The sequence below is a fragment of the Aulonocara sp. 'chitande type north' Nkhata Bay genome, linkage group LG4, assembly GCF_057382095.1.
Source record: "Aulonocara sp. 'chitande type north' Nkhata Bay isolate Kocher_YH1m ecotype deep benthic linkage group LG4, A_spYH_male_GT1.1, whole genome shotgun sequence".
NCBI classification, from domain to species: Eukaryota; Metazoa; Chordata; class Actinopteri; order Cichliformes; family Cichlidae; genus Aulonocara; species Aulonocara sp. 'chitande type north' Nkhata Bay.
In genome coordinates this window covers 26,228,096-26,253,704 of record NC_141347.1, presented here as the reverse complement: position 1 = coordinate 26,253,704, position 25,609 = coordinate 26,228,096, and the positions used below count along the sequence as shown (strand labels likewise).

General features: G+C 40.4%; 1 protein-coding gene across 3 annotated transcripts; it reads right to left on the bottom strand.

Annotated features, from left to right (window-relative positions):
• Window positions 1–3,227: 3,227 nt before the first annotated feature.
• Window positions 3,228–25,560, bottom strand: prkacaa (protein kinase, cAMP-dependent, catalytic, alpha, genome duplicate a). Of its 3 annotated transcripts, none has more exons than XM_086289450.1 (10): window positions 24,754–25,560; window positions 13,262–13,323; window positions 12,068–12,196; window positions 11,433–11,531; window positions 11,241–11,323; window positions 11,031–11,157; window positions 10,819–10,914; window positions 10,533–10,655; window positions 7,555–7,719; window positions 3,228–6,368 (listed from the first exon to the last, which is right to left on the bottom strand). In XM_086289450.1, the coding sequence occupies exons 1-10, from the start codon at window positions 24,797–24,799 to the stop codon at window positions 6,243–6,245; spliced, it is 1,056 nt and encodes a 351-aa protein (XP_086145576.1). In that variant the 5' UTR covers window positions 24,800–25,560; the 3' UTR covers window positions 3,228–6,242. The 3 variants fall into 3 exon arrangements, with proteins under 3 accessions (XP_086145576.1, XP_086145575.1, XP_086145574.1); XM_086289449.1 differs by lacking the exon at window positions 24,754–25,560 and adding an exon at window positions 22,426–22,910; XM_086289448.1 differs by lacking the exon at window positions 24,754–25,560 and adding an exon at window positions 16,688–17,101.
• Window positions 25,561–25,609: the final 49 nt, after the last annotated feature.

Below are 25,609 nucleotides of genomic sequence, written 5' to 3'. Positions count from 1 at the left end.
TACAAGCCGTGCAGCCATCAAACACTACACAAGTGATCTGAATATACAAATGATTGTCAATGGTACATTCTCCTTTAGATTTACAGTACAGTGGAGGAGTCTTGAGCTTCCCTTCACGTTTTACCTAATATTTTGCTGGGAAAGTGGTAAAGAGATTAAGCAACTTATTGAAACATGTCCATACTATTTGGTATGACCACCTTTATTTGTCAACAAAGCCCAAACTCTCTTGTAAGTCAGGAATAGTTCTCCAGGCTCCCTGAAGGACATTCAGAGCTCTTCTTTGAATAATGGCTGCCTTCTTGTTCTGTTCTCTGTGCAAATGATCCCACGTTGCTGGCTCTGAGAAGGCCAGCCCAGGACTGACAGTGCCCCATTGTGTATTTTTCTGTCCAGGTATGCTTTTACTGTATTAGCAAGTGCATTTGGGTCATTGTCATGTTGAAATATAAAGCCACTATGCTGACCAGGTGGTATTGCATGGTGGATTAAAGTCTGATGGCACTTTCTGCATTCATAAGAGCCCCCCAACACCTCTGGCTGAAATGCAGTCTCATACCGTGGCAGAGCATCCATCACGTTTTACAGATGGTTGCAGACACACACTGTTGCACTTCTCCCTTGACCTTAAGTGGATTCATCACTCCTTAAGAGCTTTTGACACTGGTTTTCAGTCCAGTTTTGTGTAAGTTGGCATACCTCAGGATTTTCTCCCCGTTTCCCTTCCGTAAGAATGGCTTCTTGACAGCCACCCTTCCACTGAGACCATTTCTCCTGAGGCTTCAGTGAACAGCAGATGGATCAACTGAAGAGCCAGATCTGTCTCTAAGGTCAGGTCTTTGATGGATTTTTTTCTTATTACTTAAGGATATGACTTTTCAGATATTGTTCATCTGCTGTAGATAGTCTTTTAGGCCTGATACTTCTTCTATTAGCCTCAAATTTAAGACACACGGCTCAGAATTTTGAGATATGCCAAGTTTTCAGCTAGTTGCCCTTTAAGAATCACCCTCTTGGTGCACAAATACTACCTTATGCTCAAACTGTGTTATCTTTGGCATTTTTCATAAATGTAACAAAAAAAACATGCTTTTGCAATATTGCAACAAGCTGTTAGTAACAAAGTGCCTAAAGACAATTTAAAAAAATGGTTCTTTGCTAAGCTGTCTGTGTAGCCACAACACAGGTTCATCCCTCGAGTTATGTGCATTTTTTAATGCTTGAATGATTCATAGGTCAGTTTGAAGACTCTTTAAAAAAAAAAAAAAAAAAAAAAAAGAGTGAAAAAGCAGCCAAAAAGCCAAGAGAACCTTTGCTCAAGAGCACTTCATTGCAATTTGTTAAAGTTTGGCTCTTTGGAAGCAAGATATAAAGAAATGAGGGGTAGCACAGGGCTTTTACACAGTACTGCACCACCACAAAAGCTGTTTCAGTGATTTATAGTTTTTACATTATAGCTTACAGTATATATGTAAACTTACATCTTGGTAAGGTTTTGGGGTCACCAGCTGCTGCCTCATAACGTCAAAGCACCTTGTTAATGTTTCTGCACCATTTCGTGAAAAGATATCCTGATTTGGTGGCGGAGAGCATTGTTAGTTTATTAATCTCCTGTAGGCGTTAAACTAAGTCAGGAGTCTCTCAGCCCATTCAGTGACCCTTTCTGCATTTTAGATGGGGTGGGGTCCTTGTCATCCTGAAAGAAACCACCCCCGTTTCATCATGGGATTACTTAGGACAAATCTGTATTGATTTAAAGTGACCATTAGCCCCTAAGAAGACATCATAGGCTCAAACTATGTCACCCACAGCTTAACAAAGTCACCAGATACCCTCAATGAAAAGGTCAAAGTTTAAGGTTTTTCCATTTAATTAGTCACTCATCTGCATGTTCTCCATATTTACAAATATGCACTAACATTTTTCTTAATGTAATGTGTAATGTAATAACAGATTTACTCCATGGCTTTGTATTTTTTTTAATGGAAATAGTGCATTCATATTGATGGCTCAGGTTTCTAGGCCTTTAATACGTGCAAACATATGCGGACCACTGGCCAAATTGCCCACTTTATTTTACACAGCGAGTCATTCCAATAGTTTTTCCATTTGTGATTTGAGGCTTTTCTTGATTTGGAAATTCTGAATCCCTTACTCCTTCGCAGATTGCTTTAATCTTTAAGAAAACAACTCACAATTTTTTTCTCCCCTCCCTCAGTCAGTGGGAAAAGCTTCAGCTTCAGCTTCTTGAAAAAGTTCCATGGTGGATTATTGTGGCCAATATGCAAGCCATTAAAAACAGAAACGTTATCTGAGGTCCTATTATAAAAACTCAGCATCTGAAGCATGCAGAGCAACATCTGGATAGGCCAGACTTGTATGGAGAACAAAAAGCTCAGCTCTTTGGTCATATTTACTGGAGATACATATATAGATCTATAGATATCTATACATATATATTCAGAGAAAGAGAGAGGGAAGGAATTGCACTGATGAAAAGAACACCTTGGGGCTGGGGATATTGTGCTTTGGGGTGGTGTCACAGGAAACATTGCATGGATAAAAGGGAAGAAAAAAATTTCACTGCCTATCAGCAAATTCAGGATGCAAATGTCATGCGATCGAGCCAAGGAAGTGCAACTGAAAAAGTGGCTGACTTCTGCAAGACGACAGCGATCCACACATGAAACCCAAGCTGAAGCTTTTAACAGCACATGCCCACAAGTACTTTTTATTTCATTAAATAAATCAAAGTGGCAGGAGTGCATTAACATGTGGAGAATTCATTTTTGATGCGCGTTTGCTGCAGGAGTCGTATTTATTGGTCTTCAGTTCAAAAATCAACAAAAATATGCAATTCGCCGCAGGGTGCCAAACCCTTTTGCATACAACTGTATGACTTATGCAGATAGATGCAAGTGAGGAGGAGGAAAGAAAGAAAGAGGGGGAAGAAAAAAATAAAAGAGTGCACTATGGTTGGGGTTACATTTGGAAAAGGGGTGCTGGGAGCTGGTTGGTAACTGACACCATACTGTGACAGGATGAACACAACACTGCATTATTCAATTGCGCCTGCTATCCTCTTAAACGATTCACAATAACAGACAGGACGGTGGAAATACAGCATCTGCCATCACCTACCGGCATGTTTATTTGTCTTATCCAGCTGTTACCCTACAACTGCTTTCTGCGAAGTAAAGAGAAAGTTTACATATAACCCAGACATATTAGTCTTAACAAGTAAAACTTTATTGGAATGATACATTTTGCAAAATATTACTTTATGTATATATATTTTTAACATACTCATTGTGTTCTAAGGGTATCTGTCAAGTTCTCCAGAAGAGGGTAAGATAGTTAAGACTGTTGAAGGCAAGGATATACAGTATTGTTTCCCAAAAGGTACAATAGACTACACAATCACTGTACCCAGGTCATGAGGAGAAAGATTAATGTTGTTTTTGCTTTTTTTTTTCCTCTCTTTTTCTGAAAATACAATTAGAAAATATGAACGCAAAACATCTCAGATGTAAAAAGTGTTATGTTTGAAAGAAGTGTGTGTGGAAACTTGATGAAAAGAGAAGGCAGACGGGAGAAAAAAAACCTTAAGTAGCACAGAGCAGTTGATAGCTGATAGAAAAGTGACAATACGTCTTGTATTGTAAAGAAAAAACAAAGTGTGATGCTTCGGTGTCTGAAGTGGATCAAGTGGCGTTGCCTTCTACCTGTCGACGGTTTAGTCATCGCTGGGTAGAAAGGCATTACATGTGCCCTCTTCAAAACATTACAGTGTGTATTAAAGGACTCAAATATTTAGCACAAATGAACTGTGTGGCCTGTGCTTCACTGTGTTCAAAAGGCTGGACAGCTTGGTTAGTGAGCAACTTTACTGTTTAGTGTGATGCTCAAACAATTCCCCCGAAAAAAGGTTAACCAGCAACCAGACCGTTAGCTGTGGAAACAGTGCTTTTTCAAACATGTCTAAGGCCCAGAGGGAAGTCTTCTCATTGGGCTGCTTTACCACGTGCAAGAAAAACCAAACCTGCCAACTAAATGTATTTTTAAAAAAAAGAAAAAGAAAAACCCCACACACATCAGGTTTCCAAACAGCACTGAAACTTCTCCATTTCAAGACATTCTCAAAAAAAGGGGAAAAAAAGAAAGAAAAAAAAAATCATCCTGCGATTGATCTCAATCGTATTAAGACACTGCCAAAAATGATCACTCAAGCCAACTGAAATCAACTGGAGCCAAAACCCCCCAAAACATTCTAAACATGTCACGTTACACGACTGTATGACAAAGAGCTCGATGCACATCAAACAGTTCACAGAAACTTTTCAGTGAGATGGACAAGGTCTAGCACCTAAGGCCTATGTATGGATGGCAGGTGGGCGACAGCGTTAAGTCCTTCAATGAACCAAAACATTGTGTTCACTCAACAAACCAGCAATAAGATTTGGTCTGCGATTGTCTTGCATCCATGTAAAGAAACTTGGCTGAAAAAAAAAAAAAAAAAAAAAAGCTTTAGGTTTGCTTCCTTGGTTTTAATTTGTTACAGAGAAAGCTGGAAAAATAAAAGAAACAAAACACTCCCAAACCCAACAGTTCAAAAAAGAAAAAGAAAATTGGTTGGACTGTAAATCTATGAAGGTGTTGCATGTAGGGAGAATTACAAAAAGGGGAGGGGTGGGGCAAAAAGGTCAGGGAAGAGGAGAAGCACAACCCCGGTGACAATTATCTGCAATCTGCTGCCCTACAACTGAATAATGACTCAAACCCAGAAGAACTTTGACGCATTTAACTGGGTCTTGTTCCCAATCCATCTTCCAATAGAGCACTGACTGTCCTTTTTAATGTTAAACATTATTCGTGATCTCAGGTACCTCGGCACGAGCAAAGCACAAAGCTCTGCCGTCTTTCTTTAAAAGTGATATTGTACAAAAATAACATGCACATGTTGTTGAAACCTTTTGCTACTGTTTTGCGTATTAAAATCCACCACCATCAGTCACATACAGGAAACTGCATTTTTCTCAGTTTGCAAATTTGGCAGAATTTATATAATATCTGTTTATTTATAAAATCTTAAAGTCAGTTTCACAGCTATGAGACATAGACATATGTTGAAAAAAGATGGATATTTCATGTTCTCTATCTTATATTTATATATATCAATATACATGTATAAATGTACTATGACTTAAATAAACAATAGTCAAGAGTGTGACCACAATGTTAGCTGCTGCTAAATCACAGCTTTTTAAACCCACCCGTGAGCACTAAATAACACACAAGCACAGAGATCGACATAAAAAGGACAAAATGATCACTGATAGGATTTTTTTCCTTTTAAAATGCTCTAATAAATTCAGCTAAGAGAAAGACAGACTTAAATGCAGACCTCATGTTTACTTCCCGCGGGTCCCTAAACGAGCAGGACCGCAGTGAAGTTTACTGTGATAAATCATTTTCACTCTGATCAAAGAGGTCGCCGCTGCTTCAGCGGCAAGCAGCAGAGTGCATCAACTACCCAATAATCATGCCACATTGAGCAGACAAAGGCAGGTGCAGAGAGTTTTTCAAGCTTTCAACCAAAACGGGAACGAGGGCCACCGCCACCGTAGCCAAAGCTCTGCACCAACGCTTTTGACACAGTTTTCCAACCAGTTGGCATTATGATAGGCACTGCTGTTGGACTTGGTATTGCTTGGACAGATTCGGGATGGAGAGGTGGAGAGGAGACCGGGGGTGGGGAGGAGACAAGATACAACGATCACTCTTAGAGAAGCTTGAAGAGAGGGCCCGCTCAGGGGGAGGAGGGAAGAAAAAAAAAAAAAAAAAAAAGGAGCTTTAGCAGATTCAGTACCTTAACAGAAAAATCAATGCCTCAACCTGCAGAGACTGAAAACATGTCATTTACACCATCAGAAAGAAACAAATCTAGCTGAACAGCCACAACCTATGCCTGTTCTTGTCAAGCCCCTGGCACAAAACACAAGAGGGATAAATAAAGTGTAAAGGTAACAGTTGAGAAACAATCAAAAAGGCAACACTGCTGGTTCTGTTGGATCTTTTATCACTTTGCCTCCGTCTTTCCATTTGGGGGGTGGATTTTACATCGTTTTCCTCATCACATATAAGCAAGTTATCAGTCCACTTTAGTGCTTTCTGTCCTCAGACCCCCTTTAACTTTCTAAATCCCTGCCTCTCTCTCATAATATCACCACCGTGGTTGGTATCTAGAACTCAGCAAACTCCTTTGCACACTTCTCTGTGAAGGAGACTCTGATTTCTTCTTCGTCGTAGTCATCAAAGTTGCTTGTATCACCAGGGCCTTTGCACTTAGGAATAAAGGGAGCTTCCACCTGGAACGCAGATGGGAGACAGACGCACAGACAAAGCGGTTAAAGTGTAACTTCAAATGCATTATTCGATGAAACACTCCTACATTGATATTTGTGATGTTTGTCTGATAATCAATCTGTGAACACCCTGCAGGACCATCAGTGTAATCATGTACTTTCCCAGATGCCCATATTTGAACTTAGGCTGCTTGATTAAGGCAAAAAAAATGCCATAATTCTGGTTATTCAGCACAATTATTCATTCAATTAACATTAATCAGTTATTTGTCTTTTTGCAGGGAATCCACATTAGCTTTAATCAAACTGAAAAACAAATAGAGGTGAGGTGGTGGGGGGGGACAGGTTCACCTGTCTGTGGTGTCAGGTCTACCTATAAAGGCAGCTGCCCTTAACATACGTTTTATGCAGAGCTATTCAAACTTTGTAAAATCCTTTGACAACTTTAACTGTGAATTAGGAATTAAAAGCTACAACTCAGGAGCTCAAACTTGTATTTGTATTCATATTATACTGACAAAGGCTGAACATGGGTTTTCAAATTAGGCACAGTGCTTTTGTTTTCTGCAGAATCCACTTTTTGCATGAAGGAAAGGGGAAAGTACTAAAACCTTTGCATATTTTTCCCCATTAACCTCCACTGAAATACCCTCTGTACACAGGCAGAACACAGTGAAATTATCCGCAGTCACAAAACACACCTAAGCTGACCGAAATCTCATTAAAAGCAGTTTCGTTTTTAAGGAAAGAATGTAATAAGGAATTTTCTCCATTCCTTCAATTGTAAATACGAAGAAACACTTATAAACATTAACGGTATATAAAAGATGGGTGTAGCTACCATAGTGACAACCATTGTTTGGAGTATTTTTTTTACATTGCCATGTCAAGAGGTAGCATCGCTCTAAAGCAGCCCCTGCTTTTTTTAAATATTACTGTAAAAGTCATAATAATGTACAAAATGATCAACCATGTGATTGCCATGTTCTATAAGACATGAAACTAGTGATTGAGACCATAAATTCTCAATCATCTGTCATTTGCCCACAGATTTAAATACAATCACCACCTATTGGTCATTAGAAAAACAGCTGGTCTGAGGGACTTTTACCCCGACTCCTTTTTTCAGACCCCAGACTATGTTTATATTTATGTTCACATTCCTATTGCATGAAAGCTAACCTCTTACCTTCCTCTGGTAGATGGCAATCCAGTCGGTGGTGGCAAACCACTTGTGGCCCTTGATATCATTGACTCCATTCCTGAGGTTGCCAAAGCGCTTGGTCAGGTCCACTTGCAGCAAATTTCTCAACAGATCTTTCAGGTCTGAGCTGAAGTGGGAAGGAAAGCGAACCTGCAAACCACAGAAAGCAATCAGAGTCTTGTTCGGAGTGTGTTCTCAGGCACAAGGCTGATCATTTTGGGGGAAAATGTCTTATTGTGACTTTTCTGACGTAAGAGTTCAACTTTAGAAAATTAAGCTAATTCAGTTAAAGTTTAACTGAAGTGTAATAACCATTCATGGCTCTATATTCTCATGCAAGGTTGAAATTGTTTTTATATTTGGTTTGGAATAAACTATTCATTCCTTCCTCGTATAATCACTTAAATACACTGCGAGACTCTAGACCTTCAGGTGGAAAATCACACCCACCAACATGTCTACAGAGAAGGCGCTCTAGTGGCCGTTTTCAATTTTCCATGTCATGTGCATTTCTCAAAGCAGATACATTTATATTTTAATCAATCCTCCACGCATAAGAGCTTGCATTTTAGTATGGCCCAAAGTATATACATATATTGATTCTTCTCATTTTGCTAACAAGCATTCTTGCATCCTCTCTCCTCCCCCCCCCCCCCTCCCTGCTATCATGGAAGATCTAAGAATCATAAATGCACCTTGAAGAAATGAGGAGCCTACTGGAAGAGCAAAAATGCAAGGAAAACCTGATGTATCCTTCTTTTTCTCTCTCTCTTGCTATGAGAAGCAAATGTGATAGAAAGTAATACCAGTAAGGGAAATAAGAAGATGTGTCTAGCATAATGAAAAGCACCCCACTCTCCTGTGCTTAAAACATGCACCTACGGTGTTAATGTACCTACGACTCAATACAGTGCCTAAAAGACTCCTGTGTAGACATAAAGAGCACAGAGACACGGCTTAATTAAATTTGATGGTTCTCTGGTTGTGAGTGGTTGTGTCCATTTGTTTCCACTCTCCTTTGAACCTTCTGCTGCATGAGACATTTGTGTCTAAGGAGTTGCTTCCAGCTAGTTGTTCTTTTGCTTTTCTCACCACTGTTGAGACCATACGTGAAAGTCAGAGATGACATTTGGGAGCTATAAACTACACATTATATTAAACAGTTTTACAGAGGAATCACTTCACGCACGACTTCTTTCTACTGCAGCTCGTGCTCTGCGCTGTCCTGTCTGCATTTGATTTTATGAGTTTTGCGGCGGCTCATAGAGTCGACATTAGGGCTGAACGATTATGGAAAATAATCTAATTGCGATTTTTTTGCCCCAATATTGCGATTGCGATGCGATATGCGATTATTTTTTAAGGTCTTTGTCTTCTGTATTATTAAACAAAGACAAGCAATACATCATATAGTATGGCCAATACTATATTACATTAATTTTAAACTGTTCTTTCCTGGAAGACAGACCTCTGTTATGATGACATGAGGTGATGCATGAATTGATGACTGACATTTTTATTTAACTTCTTCAATCACAACAGTATATTTGAACATACACAATAGTTTATTTTTAGCTTACAAACATCTGAGCATAAAGTGCTGACAAGGAACCCTGGTGTAAACATTAAAATGAAAGTCAGTACAATGTGCAGATTGCAGAAATATACATAAACAAAATCAGTGGCTTTACCACACTCAGTTTTTCGACATCTGTGAACTACTAGACAGTCATTCAATTAAAAAATAATATTAAATAAATAAAACTAATAAATAAAAAATACACACATCTTACTGATCTCTGCAGTCAGTAACATTACACATAAAGTGCAAACATAATAGCAATTGTATAAACACACACACAAACACGCCTTTAAAATTTAAAGGCGTGAAATTGGACGGTCTAGCCTTCTGATTAGCGTCACCGCTGTCTCGGTGGAGTTTAATAAACTCGGCCGTCTGCTTCTTGCTATCTAAAATATAACCAGACACTGGTGTAAATTCTCGACTGTCTCATACTTCTGTTTAATAAGTTTTCTGTTTGACGTTTAGTCAGCTGTGTGAAAACCAAGGAGGAACCCACCCGGGGGATTAATAAAGTTTTATTTTATCTAATCTAATAACTTTAATCTCAGCCAAACCGATTTACTCACGAACAAACAAAACACTGAAAAAAGCCCAACAATAACATTTTTAGGTTGTCTAAGTGACTTATATATTACGTTTAACCCGAGCAGCGAAACTCCACGGTGATCTGAAAATGATGTGCGGGAGTTGTGCCGTTCTCAGCCGCATCAGTAACCCTCGAGCTCCCGGCTAGCTGTCGAGCTGGTGGATAGCAGACGCCTCTGAAAACGTCGAAGCACTTTTGCAAATATGGGATATCTTGATAAACCGAGCAGATATTTGATGTTTACACAACTACTTTCTCGCCTGAAAATATGTTAAGTTTATTTTGTGACCCAGAAAGATTAGTATGAGTAATTTTAAAACTTAGTAGCGGCCGCCATTGTTGGAAACTGGAGTTTGGCTGGGCCGCGCTATGAATTCTGGGATATAGTAGTAATTTGGACAGCTTTCGGCGCGTCGCTGTGACGTAATCGGTCTACAAATGCGGCCTCAGGAGGATGCAGCCCATGAATTTGGACATGTCCAGAGTATAATCGCAGCCTTTGCGGTTAGAAAATTGCACTTGATCATGTCGCGATATTATCGCAAATGCGATATATCGTTCAGCCCTAGTCGACATTAACTTTTTCTCTTGATTCATAGACAGTATTTCTCAGAAATAATAATTGAAAAGCTAAATGCGTTATTTTATACACTTTTCAAATCATAAAGGCTAAAGGTTCAAATGTAACAGTGTGTATTTGAAGCAGTAATAGGTGGTAAAAATGAGTCCTTAGTTGGGGATAAGTGCACAGTTCTAATGCCTACACAAATTTTTCCAGGTAGCCAAACTCACCTTTCCTGATACAATCTTTTCGTAAATCTGAATAGGCTGGTCTGCAAAGAAGGGTGGGTAACCAGCAGCCATCTCGTATATCAGTACTCCCAAAGCCCACCAGTCCACAGCTTTGTTGTAACCCTGAAGAATACATGAGAAACAAAGGGCATCAAACATGTCCGCTAACAAACACTTCACACTACAATTTTCACAGGAAACAGCAAAAAGAAAGCAGTTTCACAGTCTAAAAGCTGATGAAGCAATTGCTTCCTAAATTTCCCCTGTTAATCTGCTTAACACTTACTTTACTGAGGATGATTTCTGGCGCCAGGTACTCGGGAGTCCCGCAAAGCGTCCAAGTTCGGCCTTTCACCCTTTTTGCAAACCCAAAATCTGTTACCTAAGAAACAGAATAAACAGCCCTTAGCCGCTAGTCGCATACGGGGAGAGCACTTTTAGAGACGCTAAGCAGCAAATGTTGTTGATGATGACTGAATACAAACATGTAACCCATACCTGTATGTAACCTTGCTGGTCAATGAGCAGGTTCTCTGGCTTCAGATCTCGGTAGATGAGATCCAGCGAGTGAAGGTATTCGAAGGTCAGTACAATCTGCGCTGCGTAGAAGCGGGCGTGCGGTTCACTGCAAAAACAACATACGAGGCTCAATACTTAAAGTCTGGGAACAGCACATGGAGGCCTTTCATCAGAGTTAACACAACTCACCTGAATCTACCAATCCTCCTTAAGTGTGAGAACATTTCACCCCCAGGCACGTACTCCATTATCATATACAGATTGCTGTTGTCCTGTAGTGAGATGAGGAAAGACTTACTGACACGTAAAGCATGCACGCATAAACAAGCCGGCCAAATTACTACAGATAAACAACAGAAGTGGAAGGACACAAATGCGTACCTTAAAAGAGTGCTCCAGTCGCACCAGAAATGGAAAGCTGACGGCTTGGAGGATACGCTTCTCATTCAGTGTGTGCTCTATCTGCTTCAGCTTCACTACCTGTGAGGGATCAGGACATAGAAAGGTAAGAAGGCTGTCAAAAAGAAAAACAAATAAACAAAAAAAAACAAACCCCCAAAACAATGATTACATCTCAGGACAGATTTCGATAAATTCAAATAACGCTGTGGAAAAGTAACCAAAAATGCACAGTATGGAAAAGGCCAATCAGAATAGCTGTGAGCAGTGTCGACCCATCGCGTAGTTCCATTTCTACGACGTGCTTGTCAGGCTACCCACAGGGTTTCAGGGGGTTTTGCAGTTATGATGTAGTTATGGTGTGAATTTCCCGAAACTTTGACATGTAAAGCTAGAAAGTGTCTTTTGACACTGGAAAACGTCTAAACTTCAACGTGACCTTCTGGAAATTCCAAAGCCAGTATTTGTAAGAACATATGAGAACAAATGGTTCATACAATCTTGGTATAAATGTTTTTGTACAAGGCATGATATGATACAAGCCAGAGCACCCAATTGAGTCATATTTATTTACTCTCCAATATACTCTTGAATTAGCTTCATCAAAAATACCGTACCTTCTGTTTGTCAAGTATTTTCATGGCGTAATGCTGACCAGACTCTTTGTGTTTCACCAACATGACTCGACCAAACGAGCCCGTGCCTAAAGTCTTCAAACGCTCGAAGTGATCCAACGCCGCAGTTTGCTGGGAGACAGAAGACCATGCCAGTTAGAGAACGATCACAATCTGTTTGTCCTTACAAGCCCCACATAGTTCTTTGCTAAACCTGAACTAAAAGGCCATCCCATATCAGTAACAAGATATTTTACTATGAATCGGACATATCGTCTTTTGTTTGAGGCACACTCATGGTGAACTTCTCTGACAGCATCTAAACATGTCGTGGCTTCGCTGCTGATTAAGTGACCTTGTTAATTTTCCATAAAAGGTGCTACAGTAATCTGAGCACATCTCATTCAACACAAGTCTGAATGCATGCAGTTACATTAAGGGGCAAACACGTGCAGTTGCACTCGCGTGCCTCTGTCTAAGCAGCTCGGTGCACTACAGAATGCCTTTAAAAGCAATTACATGTTCACATTTAAAACTTAATTTCACCAAATCTCTTCTAATTATATTAAGTTTGAGAAAATTGTCTATGATCTATCTATGCTGGTCCCTCTCTCTTTCTCTCTCTGAGTCAGGGGTGGGTCGTTCGCTGTAGCACCCTGCGCGACACAGAGATCATGCTTCTTCTTAACAATGGCAAAAATGGACATTCAAAAGCGTGGTCGCAGTTCACAAGAGTAGGTTCCACATCGAGTCCTGCAACTAGTCTTAAGGGGAAAAACTGCACATGGCCTGTAGCACTCTCAGACACCGTTTTCGTGTCTGAAAGTAGCCCCGAGGAACATCTGCATAAGCGATCCACGTCTGGATGACAGAATGCCGTCTCCTTAACAGCCTGATAAATCCAGCAGGGTTATATATTCTGCGACTGAAAGTGGCTGTCAACTGTATTATTACACACATGCCCAGCAGAGGGCGAACTGCCCTTAAGAAATGAATGGGCTTTCATTAGTTTAGGGGCAGGCCTATTTCCATGACACTGGCTATCTGAGTAAATGAGCGTAAGAAACATTAATCAAGTCACGATTCATTGTGAAATACACTAACAATACAGTGCCTCAACACAACTAAAACTAAAGCATGCTACAAATAACAGAGTGACACAGTAATGAGGAGAAACTAAATTATGTCTCATCTCACCTGTGCTGGATTCTCCCATTTTTTCAGAAAATCTTCTTTGGCTTTGGCAAGAAACTCCTTCACTGCAAAGAGAAACAAAATTCCCATTCAGAGAGTTTTCACCCAAACCTAACTGAATTTAATAAGACTTTTATAAGGATATTGAAGCACTGGAGAGCAACATAACATGCTTGTGATGACTGGATGTCTGGATTTATCAGCTGCTGCCAGCAAGCAACAATGAAAGAGAACAAGCGAATACGTAGCACATAGTTAAAGTTGTCAAATTTGTAAATTTAAAAAAAAAAAATGCTATAGATGACCTTATTCACAGAATAGAGAAAATAATACAACACAGCAATACTTAATAGCAAGACACAAATGAACAACAAAGCCAAATTGAAATAGTAAAGCTTTAAATAAACTGGAGTCTAAACGAACTTCTATTCATTCTAGTCTGTTCTTTTTTTGTTCTTACAACTAAGTGATCAATTTCAAAGAATTCCAGGTTAGTTTCATTAAATCAACATTTCTGCCATCAAAGAACAACTTTGAGGTATCACTTCAGGCTTAGACTAAACAAACTCATCTTTTGAAGCCTCAAACGTCTTTGACTGCACACTGGAGAATAATGGAATAAGTAAAACGATATAAATCTGCATATATTTACAAATTCAATTTGAAAATACTGCTCAAAAGTCTGGGGTCACTTTGAATGTCCTTGGTGAAAAAATCTCATAAAACCTGAAGCTGATGAGAAATCTTGAAAATGATGATTCATGGAAGACTAATGGCAACACAGGCGTAAAGAGACTCATTTTCTGGCACACTACCATCGGGAGTCATGTTTCAAAGAGTCTTTGTTATATAAAACAAGTTTATCATGTTAAAGGTTACGCAGATCACGTCAGCGCTTGAACCCAAGCAATGCAGGACTAAGACTGATATTGCTATCAATATTTAGTGATTTAAAAATCCGGTATATGGATTATATTGACCAATACTTTTTCTTTGACACTTGTTATGTGTAGTTATGTATCTAGCAGTTTACATTCTGTCCCAATCGCCTCATTGTTGTTTGTGGTGTTCCAAATATGTGCTGGCAACCAAACAGCTGCTCTCTGACAGAAACTATGCCACATCAATTCATGTAAAATGGTAAAAGGCCTTTCTCAATTGCTTTTAATATTTTTCGAATGTTCATTTATCTGCCATTAGAAATGCAGAAACGAATAAATTGCTAATACCGAACACTGATAAATCAGTCAGGATGTAGTCAGCAAAGCCGAAATCCGCCTCTGCGTTTGAGTTTGTCAAAACGACATTGAAATAAATTTCTTTGTGTAATAAATTAAAGCTATTCCGTGTGGGACTTCATTTCCAAGACACTTAGTACACGCTTTTGTATGAGGACCTGTCGTCCAAACCCCAGTGCAGTCTTATAGTAGTATTTAATGAAGGAAATAAGCCACTCAGATCAACAGTTTTCAGGGTTTTCCATTAGGTCATAGTACCTGGTACCGGGTACTTTTTTAGTGACTTCTCAGGTGGGGTTCCAAGCAATCCGAGAAGGTACTAAACTGTGACGTCAGATTTCATGCCGCTGACTGGCAGCTCGTTAGTGTCACCCATGAGAGCATCTTGTTTACGAAAGTCAAAAACGCCATTTTTGAAACCCGCCAACGAGGGAAATGGCTACAAAAAAAAAAAAACAAACAAAAAAAACAACCCAGTGATCCCCGAGTCTGATGACAAGCCACAGGTATATTCTTGTTATATTCGCCCACCTTTATTGTAGTGTTCGTGTCGCATGTTAGTTACGTCGTGGGATTGTAATGGAAAACCAGTCGATCCGGGTCGAATCGTGGAGAGTCAATCCGAGTAGGTACTAATGGAAAAGGGGCTTTAGTTTAGGACTTAACTGAGAAAGGTAAGTACATCTAGAGAAACAATCAGCTGCACACCGAGTCCTGGCATTTATCCGTTAAGAAAGTCATTTTGTCCTGTTCTCAGGGAGTAGTACACACATTCATATGAAATCTTCAAGGTTTCTTTATCCTGCATTTAACAGGCTGCCTTTATCAGAACAAGAACACTAACAAGTTTTGGTAGAAGCATGTTTATTTTTTGGCTATTTTAGGACTCCAACCAACTAATGACAGTCATAACACTTGCACTCAGCTTAAATGGATGGAGATGACTTTTTTCTTTAATTAAAAAAAAAAAAGAAGAAGAAAAAGACATTCCTAAGTGGTATACGTTTGAGTGGCATTGTAATCCTGTGGACAGACTGTAACAACTTTACACACACAGTCATATGAAGAAGTTCTTTTCCCCCCTTATCTTTATGGGGTTAATCTCAGTGCTCTGTGGGAACATGTAGATAACCAACCCTTCCTCATTCTTCCTTAGTGTCATTGCACCGTGCACAGCTGCTGAGCTGAAGTGTGCTATTTATACTGTTAGTACTGGAAACAGAATGGTGACAGTTGTAGGCCGACAACTGCTTTAGTAAAATTGAGTCCACTTTTCTGTGTTGCTGTTATTACAAAAACATAAATGAAGTGTGGAGAACGACTCAACGACTTTTAACGATCAGATTATAAGCTTAACAATTTTGACATCTTTTTAAAAGAATTGAATTCAAGCGAAAGCTAATTGATAGCCGTTACCTTAAAATCAATACTAAAACTACAAAAATGTACAAATCTCTTAAAAAAAAAATGTTAAGGCTTAAATGATCATGTGGAATTTCTGTCTGCTTTGGCGATCAATAGAACACAACAGCCTGGGGCACAGTTTAAATTAAGCCAGTCAACTGTCAATAATGAAAATGCTCGGTCGTTTATTCATCAGCTTTGTGATACGGCTAATGTCCTTTTGGAGTGATGTCGGAATCAGAAAACTGAAAATTAATTATGAAAAACAAACAGCTACCTACTCATAAATGTCTCGTGCAAGCATTTGTGCATCTCTCTCTCTCTCTCTCTCACACACAAACACAAACACACACCAAGAGAAAAGCTTAATTCTCATCTAGCAAACATCATTTCCTGCAAATTCTCAAAAGACCAGCAGCTCCAACAATTGGATGGGAGCAACAATGGCAAAGACTAAAGTTCCTATAAACATGTCAGGAGCACTGTGGCTCTCAGAGAGCAATGGAAGCAGAATGGTCACCAGGGAGAAAACATTTCCTGTGAAAGTTGCACAACTTCCACTTCCAAGCAGAAAAAGCCATTACTGGAATAACTTGGAACTGCGCAAAGGAAAGACATGGAAAGAAGTTGCTGGCAGCTATATGGACACAGCAACAGGACTGGTATCAAGGAGTACCAATGGATATACAGCTGATCTAAATAAATAAATAAATAAATAAATAAATAAATAAATAAATACATTTTTTAAATCCATGTTCTTACTCTCCTGTAGCTCCAAATTTCTTACCATCTGGGAGGACTATGGGTACCTCTGGTGCTGCAGCATCTGCCGAGCGCGACCCCGATTCACTTGAGCGTGAGGATGACTCCCTCTTCCCTGCATGCCTTCTGGAGCTCTTCCTGTCACACATTAGCCCTGCAAAGTCTCCCCTATACTACTTCTTGGCCTCTTCCTCACAGCCACTGACTCATGACCTATCCTCCCCCTCTGACAGCACTCTGGTCAAGTCAGCAGGCCCACACATCCACAAAAACCCAGCCAAAAGTCCCTGCCGGCAGTCTTCAGTCTTTCCTGTGACTTTCACTCTGCTGGAGACCAAGTTCAAAAAGTAGCATCCACCTCCAGTGTGCACTCATAGTATGGAGAACAGTGCTGCTCCCGTTAGACTCGAGCAGATCAATTGGTCCCTTGCTTGGTTTCAATATTTATTCTGTACACAAAGTACTCACTGCTGTTCCCTCTCATGTCTCTCTCTCTCACACACACACACACACACACACACACAATATTGATCTAAACAGGGGCATAATCATCAGGGGGAGGGGGCATAAAACACTAGCTGGTATATTTATCCAACCCAGAGATGAAGTCCTATGGAAAACTAGGCCTAAGCAAGTACCCTTGAGATGAACTAGACACATCTAGCAGCAGCTAAAACTTTCCCCAATTAGCACAACCAATCAGATGTCACTGATGAAAAACTTTCAGAGATGATCTGGGTGTTTCAGAAACATAAAAAGTGGCACTCTCAGGAGACGCTAGCAAAACAGGAAGGCACAAACCACAGTGAACCCCCCTCCCCCACCCCTGCCCGGGACACACACACACACACACACACACACACACACACACACACACACACACACACACACACACACACACCCCAAAAGCACCAGAGTCTGTTGTTTAGTGCCAGGGTTGAATTGATCCTCCAAAAATCAATCCCACATCTCTCCCCTGGGCCTCACTGCCCCACTCTGACGCAGGAATAGAGGGGTTATATTAGGGCGAGTTGACCGACATTAAACCGCAACGCGCGCCAAAATCAGGTGTGAGTCTACACCAGGCCTTGTTCAGATAGCATACAAGCCTTTGCGGTGAATAAGAAAGCAGTAAATGAGCAAACAGAGCTGTATGTAAAATGGAAATGAGATCAAATGCTTGTAAAAGGTGAGAACTCGGCTTTTAGCCATGAAATGAAAACAGGGAGGGGACAAATACTGACAAAGTCATGAATGTGGAGTGTTTTACCATCTTAAACAGAGCAGATGTGTTAATTTACTGACCAATTCAGGAGCAAGCGAGCTGACAGCCAGTCATGAAGTGTGGGATCAATCTTATTTTCATGCATGATATACATTTTTGCCAAATACTGCAATATCAGAGAGACAAAACAAAACAAAACAAAAAACATTAACGGACACAAGGAGCACCCTGAAGTGTACTGAGAGGGAAGCTGCAGTAAAGGTACACCCCTAACTCTGACGGTTCTAATCATGAGACGCAAAAACTAATAGAAGCCAACCTAGCCAGGAAGCATAGCAATCTGTTATCAGCAGTGAGGACAGTAAAGACAGATGAAAGTTGAGGAAAATACAGCAGCGATACTCCCAGAGAGGAGAGGAGATGTGCCCGCCGTTTAGAGGTTTTGCAAAAGGAGACTACTTCACATTTTGTCATGTTGCTTCCGTGCTCTGAGATTAACCATGGGTGGAGCTCAGGCAGCTCCTACACACATATAGACAGGAAACTAGGTGAGGCAAAAGCAATGCGTTACCCGAGGCTAATAAGTACTTTCTTTTTCCTGGTTACAGAATGTGTGCAACAAAATCTGGAAAAGTCAGTCAGAGAGGAGTTTGTTTTAAAGCTAGCTCATGTAGCTGCTTACTTTGTTAAAAACAAAACAAAAAAGCAAAAGAGAGTAGCATTAAAAGCATAAAAGGAAGAATTTAAGACTAATAAAGTCAGTACAAGAGGAAATTCTTTGTTTAACATGTGATGTTATTTATATACACGTTTCATATATTTTTACAGTCCTTATAGGAAGTAGTTAGTGTAAAGGACTAAAAGGACTGGAGTCCTTTGCGTTCTGAACTGTCACCTGACTGTGGTCTTCTGCTTCAAGGTTAAGCGTGTTTAGAGAAGCTCTTCTGCTTACATTGGTTGCAACAAATTGGCTATTTGAGTAAGTGTCATCTTCCCATCAGCTCAAAATGCTGGTCTCCTCTGACCTCTAGCCTCTCAGTAAGGCATTTTCACGCAGAGAACTGCCACTCACTCAATATTTTCTCAATTTTTCATACCACTGTCTGTAAACTCCAAAGATGCCTGTGAAGGAAATTCCAGTATATCAGCAATTTCTGAAATACACCAACATCAACCACCTCGCCAATGTGAAAGTCACTTAAAATCACCTTTCAGCTCTAGCAGATCCTCCTGACCTCAGTCTAAGGCTCTGTTAATGAATTTGCAGGAGGTGGTAATGGCCATGTTTAAACGCCTAATAAATGTATTAATTAATTACCATCTGATCGGTTGATTACATATTTGCCTCAAAAAGCACTTTAACAAGTATGCCCAATAAACTGGCCATTGAGTCTATATAGTTATGCCACCCAGGTATTTTCAAGTACCTTTGCACTCCAATGAATGTCACATGCAGGTAAAATGTCTATAACCATCAGCTTCATTGTGTAATTTCAGCTTGAGAACTGCTGCATATTTCAATCATCCATGGCAGACAAAATTAAGCAAGTGAAAATACCCCACATTTTGAGAACAGGTATAGGAGATTTTGTGATGCATGCATGCTGCTGGATCTCAGGGTTATTTAGCAGCGAGTGTCAGTTTGCCGTGTTATCAGTTTAGTGCTCTAAGCTTGCCTGAGATGTCTGATTGGCTTTCAACACTGAGGTCAACTGATAAGCAGTGCAGGCTTACGACACACACAAAACCCCCCAAACAACTTTAAGCATTACACAAATCAGCTGCATGCAGAGCAGGGGCAGGTCATGAACCCCACAGATATTTATAGACGGAGTTGTACTTGTATTGAGTGCTACCTCATTATATTGTCATAGTCAAAACACACACAAGCACACAAACATCCTGTGTCATAACTGCTTAACTGACCAAGGTTTTGCTCATATTTACAGGACCCACTGATCACCCATTAGCAATTTTTTTTTCTTACAACAAAATGCTCACATACTTTAAAAATACATGCAGTTTTTGACCCTTATACTATAAGTTGCAGCAATACCTCTCTTCAAAAGGACTATGCATGACCAGTCATCTGCATGTTTAAATGTTGCAGCCCTTGCAAGTCGCCACCAGAAATACTACTCAGTCAAACATCATCTGATTAATGAAAAGCATTAATGGTTAAAAGATGCTCCCATCATGCCACCCACCCCTAACATGGTCTGCAGCTCAGACAGACGGCTGTGGCCCCTTTCTCTCTCCCTCTCTGTGATGGGAAGTTTTAAACAAGCGAGATGTTAAGTAAGCAGATGACAGCTGCTGAACCAGTGCAGTGCACACTTTGATGTTGGATCTTAATGGTCGTGTATCGGCTGACGCCAGCAAGGAAAAAAGGCTGGTAGTGCAAGGACTGCTAACTAATCTGACTGTGTGTGCGTGTGTGTGTCTCAATGACACAATGTGTCACACATTTCAGCAACATTTACAACGTGATTTGATTGTCGAATGTTGATTTGAAATACATATGCAAAGGTTTAACCGACGTTTAACCTCAACCGTTTGACTGTGCTCGATTTATCTTGCGTTTTCATGCGTCCATGGTTGACTAGTCTGCTTTTTTCTCCTGTTCACGAGACTAGTAAACTACTCGCTACTCAACTTTTCACCCTGCCTCTAATTCTGCTCGTGTTCCTTTAACGCCTTCCCCTCCCCCCTCCACTAAAAATCCAGTCTCCTCTCACTAGTGAGCAGGTCCAGCAAAAATGAGATAACACCGAGCTACGTTTGCTTGCAAGCACGAATCATGACACTTGGCAAAGACGTAGAACATGGGCAAGAGGAAAAGAGACAGGATGAACATTTTTAAAACTGCGAAATAGGGCGTTGGCATTGGCCTTGAGTGTCGAGGACACGCCCTAAGACACTTTTAAGTTCTCCGCACGTGTATTATCTGGGGATGCCAGCTTAGTTTAGGTTGCTCTGTAGCATAAAAGGTACAAAGAAAACAACAATTAAACCCGGTCCTTATTCATAAGTCTCCAATCTGTGTTAAAGATTTTCATAATTTCTGATTTGTTCTCAGTATTATCATTTTGACACAGCCCTGGCTTGTGGACACATCAAAGATAGCATTTTGCATGGCTGACGTTAAGAGAGTTTTTTCCTATTGTTATCGGGACACTGCCATCGTAAGTGAATTACAAAGCATAAAGTTAAATCATAAATCAGTTTCTTAGACAATGCAACAATTATGATTTTACTCTTGGCGATCTGTGTTGAGTAAAGTACTCAATAAAATAGCGATAGTACAAATCAAAATCCATTTGATTTTATACAGCAAAGTGTACACAATTTGAACACAATCACTTGGGATAAGATTTAAGATCAAGAATATTTGGGGGGGGTTTTTGTTTTGTTTTTTAGATGGATGCTGAAAGTGATTGTGCTTTAAAAATGGGCATGAAATCACTTAAAACCCATCTAGGCAACATAGGTTTAAAAGAAAAAAAACTTCCAAAGCTGATGCACTTATGACACTCTGGATGTCATGTAAAGTAACTTTCACAAAGCCGTTATGTAAATATGTTGCAGGGTGATGTTATTAAGTTACAAAAAAGAAGAAAAAAAAAAAGACTGAACTGGCCAATAAGGCTTTTTGCCAGTTCAGAAGCAGCATGTTTTTCCTAGTGAGAGGGAATAAGATAAGATAACCTTTATTAGTCCCACACGTGGGAAATTTGTTTTGTCACAGCAGGAAGTGGACAGTGCAAAAGTTATGACGCAAAAATTAGAATACAATAAGAATAAATACAGTACACAGCTGTACAGAATAGAATAAAATAATATACTATATACAGTAGAATAAAATAGAATAAAAATATACAATAAGATAAAAATAGAATACGAATGCTATATACAACTGAGTAAAAATACAACGATGCCAGAAAAGATTATTGCACTTAGTGTTATTGCACATGTGTGGATGTGTGTAACTGCCTTATAAGTAGACTTGGCTGAGTTTTTTTTTGTTCATGCACAAAAAAAAACAACAACCTTTAAACCACACTAACGCAAAGCGAACGTTTTGCAAAGCCCAATGAGAGCACTTTAAGTGTGAAGGTACAGAAAAATGTCTTAAACTAGAGTCAGGAGGACAGTGACAAAAGCATAAGAAAGTCAAAGAATAAAAATAAAAAAAAGTTTATGTTGTGTAGTTTTAGCCTGAGTGTTTTGCTGTGCAGCACAGTGCACAGAGAACTGCCCCCCTTTTCACTGTAACTATAAAAAAAACAAGTGGTAACTGAGCAGACACAAATATCAGGGTGCTCTGCTCTGCGGATGTATTTTTATACATGAACGTTAGACACTCAATCGCCCAGTTCAAGAGATTAATTTAGTGCAACATTATCGAGAAAACACAGCTTGGTTATCTGTCAGACGTTTCCCCTCTGCCTGTGAAGGACTAAGCTAAAGGGACATAGCATGAGCTACAGCTCCACCCCTAACCCACGCTACTGCCCAGCTCCAGAATAAAAACTCACTCCAGTTGCAAGCCTCTAGCTCCTCCTGTGGTCGGTCATGTCTGCCTTCTCCACTGCCTATGTCCCCTAGACAGGGTCCAGCTCGATGAAACAGCCTTCCTGCCAGCTTGTGAATTACAGACATCACACAATGCTGGAGGGAAGCCAGCTGATGTCCCGTGTAGACTTTTAAAAACTGCAGTACGTCCCGATATTTTACCAAGGAGGAATTCCACAAAAATGCTCAACTAACGTCGTCTTAAAGGCCCAAACTTTAAGCTATCCTTGTATGGCTGTTTAGTCTATAGAGCAGAAGAGGCGATGACCAACTGTGCAGAGCCTGGGCTGGAACTTCCTTGCTCCTTCACTTCCTACTGCTGTTCACTTGTCTGTCCGCCCTGCTTCTTCCTGTGGGTCAGCTCTGCACAGCAGTTCAGTGTCTCACTTGCCTGCCCAGCCTGGAAAGTTCGGGCGCGACACGTGTTAAACACCTGGACCAGCTCTCAACACTGTCCTTCCATTTTACGTAGGAAACAAAGGCGGCTGCCATGTTGCCCTTAATCTCTAGCTGCTCTGTGGAAAATGATGCTTCTGGGTGTGGCCTTTCAACCCCTTGCCTGCACCTGTCTCTGTAGATCAGACTGATAAAGATGTGAAGTATGACAAAGTATGAAAAGACCTTCCGGCAGCACTGCCTCCTCTGTCAATGTTTTTAACCTACTAATCCGTCAGTTTCCTTTACGTCTACAACCCTGAGGAAAAAAAATTAAAAATCTTTGAGCCAGGGCTCTTGAAAGCCTTGGCCTTGTTACATGGGTAACAGTACAGTAGAGAGCCTAGAGGCCATTCTTCACACTTACTCTCTACCAGCAGCAAGGAGCTGACATTCATTTAACAGGTACCCGTTCAGACTTTGCACACTTGAGCGTCATTTATGGTGTTATGGAAACATAAAACAGTGTCCTCTCAAAACTTTTCTGCAACCCTGTGATCCAGACTATTAAAAAGGAACTTCAAATGTTTTGACTGAGTTATTTTCATAAGAAATTAAGTCGTTTTTAAAAATACTTATTATTGTATATGATTAACATTTCTTTGGGGGTTTTTAATTCTACTTTTGTTGAAGAACTTTTTTATAAAAACAACAACAACAACAACAAATATATACTAGACAAAAACAAACAAATAAGATGGTCCAAGATCACCTCTTTCTCCACATTACACAGACTCCGTGACGCATACAAGTGCCCTTGTTCTAAATGCCGCTCATCACATGTTGTTCAAGAGACACCTCAACTCCCAACTTTGTGCCTGCAGACAAATTGCCCTCATGCATCATATGACCCTGTCCTGGTGGCATTATTTTCCTCCCTCCACTGATAACAGTTATTTTTGCTCTATGAGAGTCACTGCATTAAGATCTCACTCATCACTTAATGTAAACATCCTAATGTAAACATAACCTCCTAAGACCCGAACTCTTCCACGGCATGCATTTTTAATTTCTCTTTGATATTTGGGCATTTTTTTAACCTTATTTTTGTTTTTAAGAAAAATAAGAGCCATATATGAGGATATTCATTTAAAAATTTGATACAACAGTAGCAGTATAATGTACTTGTAAGTGGATATCAGGCCCATGTAGAGCAAAATTGAATATTTTGGTCTAAATAACCAAAAATATTATGTCCACATATGTGAACGACAGGTCCTAGGAGGTTAATGTAAACATCCAAAGTAGTATGTGCATCTCTCCTCTGGCTTCAAAAACAGAGAAGTTAGTTTTATTTTTCTGAAGCGATTCTAAGAAGTGCACAAGAAAGCAGCTGCACAGTGGGCTTTGTGTTTGCGGTGTTATCGTCGGCTTTCATGACCTGATGTGAAGACCTAAAAAACACAAACCGCAAGGAAACCTATGACTGTTGTATGAGGCCAATTGTTGTCATCCTCACTGGTAACTCTGAATATAACCTCGGGCTCGCAGTCACGAGCTTTCCCACAGGATGAGCAGAGAAAATGAATAACATCCCCTGCTGTTCCGATGAGTTGACCGTGGCCTCACAGTAAAACAACTTTGGCTGAAAGTGTATGACAGTGTATGAGGTGAATGACCACGGGTGGGTGTCCTTCGTGGGTCTAGGTTGACAAACACTTCTTCATATTAGAGAAAATCCGTTGCAGCATTTTAATGTGGTCTCATTATGGATGCACAGTACAGATGCTAGGTTGTATACTCCATATGTACCTGTCATTATGGGAAACAGGAAATGACTATAGCAAAACGATCTAAGGGGCAGACGGCATGATCGGGCTAGCTGCTTCAACTTAGAGGTAAAGGGTACAACTCACCGCTCTCCATCTCATTGCCCTTCTTTGCTGTGGGCGTGTTGCCCATGATGGCAGGCTGATGGTGGAGTCCCTTGGCTCGGAATCAGTTTTCCTTTGCGAGTCACTGAGTATTGTTACACCGTTAACGCAAGTCACTGGACTCAATGAAGCTGACAGCTAGCTACTAGCTGACAGCTATCATTATTGACTAAATGTAAATGTAGATCAAAGCAGTACTCTTCCGTTGTGACTTCAGGGAAACTCAGAAGACTGCCCCAAGCGTTAGCCGCTTTAAGTTAGCTCAGCCTAGCGCGTTAGCTCGCAGAGATAGCCAGCGGATGTCAGCTTGGTAGCGTTAGCTCGTCGATTTCTCCAGCAAGCACGGACAAATCAACTTGTCAATTAGTTGTTATTTATTTCCACAGACGGCTTGGTTTTGTACCAAAAAAAAAAAAAAAAAACCTCAAGTCCGGGCACAGATCGTCGAAAGCCACTTCCGTCTGTCTAACTAGCAAGCTAAAGTTAGCTTCTGAGCGTTCCTCGCAGTCTGGCCTTAACTAACCAGGTACTCTCTCAGTGTATGCAGGCCTTCTCACTTGAGACCTTTTAAAAAAAAAAATGTCCAGTATAGTCGGGGTTTTTTTTAACAATGGCGCTTATCCCACTTGATTTCTCCTCATTCGTTTCCAAAGAAGCCGTCAAGTGCAATGGTTTCCTGGGACCGACCACCTGATAGTCGATTCCTCAGATCAACAGACCCCTTCCATTAATCTTCAGACCGCAAGGGAAACTCCAGTCATCCATCCACCCAGGCCCGCCTTCGCCTGCCTCTGAGTGGCCCCGCGCACAGACAATTACGTGCGAGGCGTAGCTATTC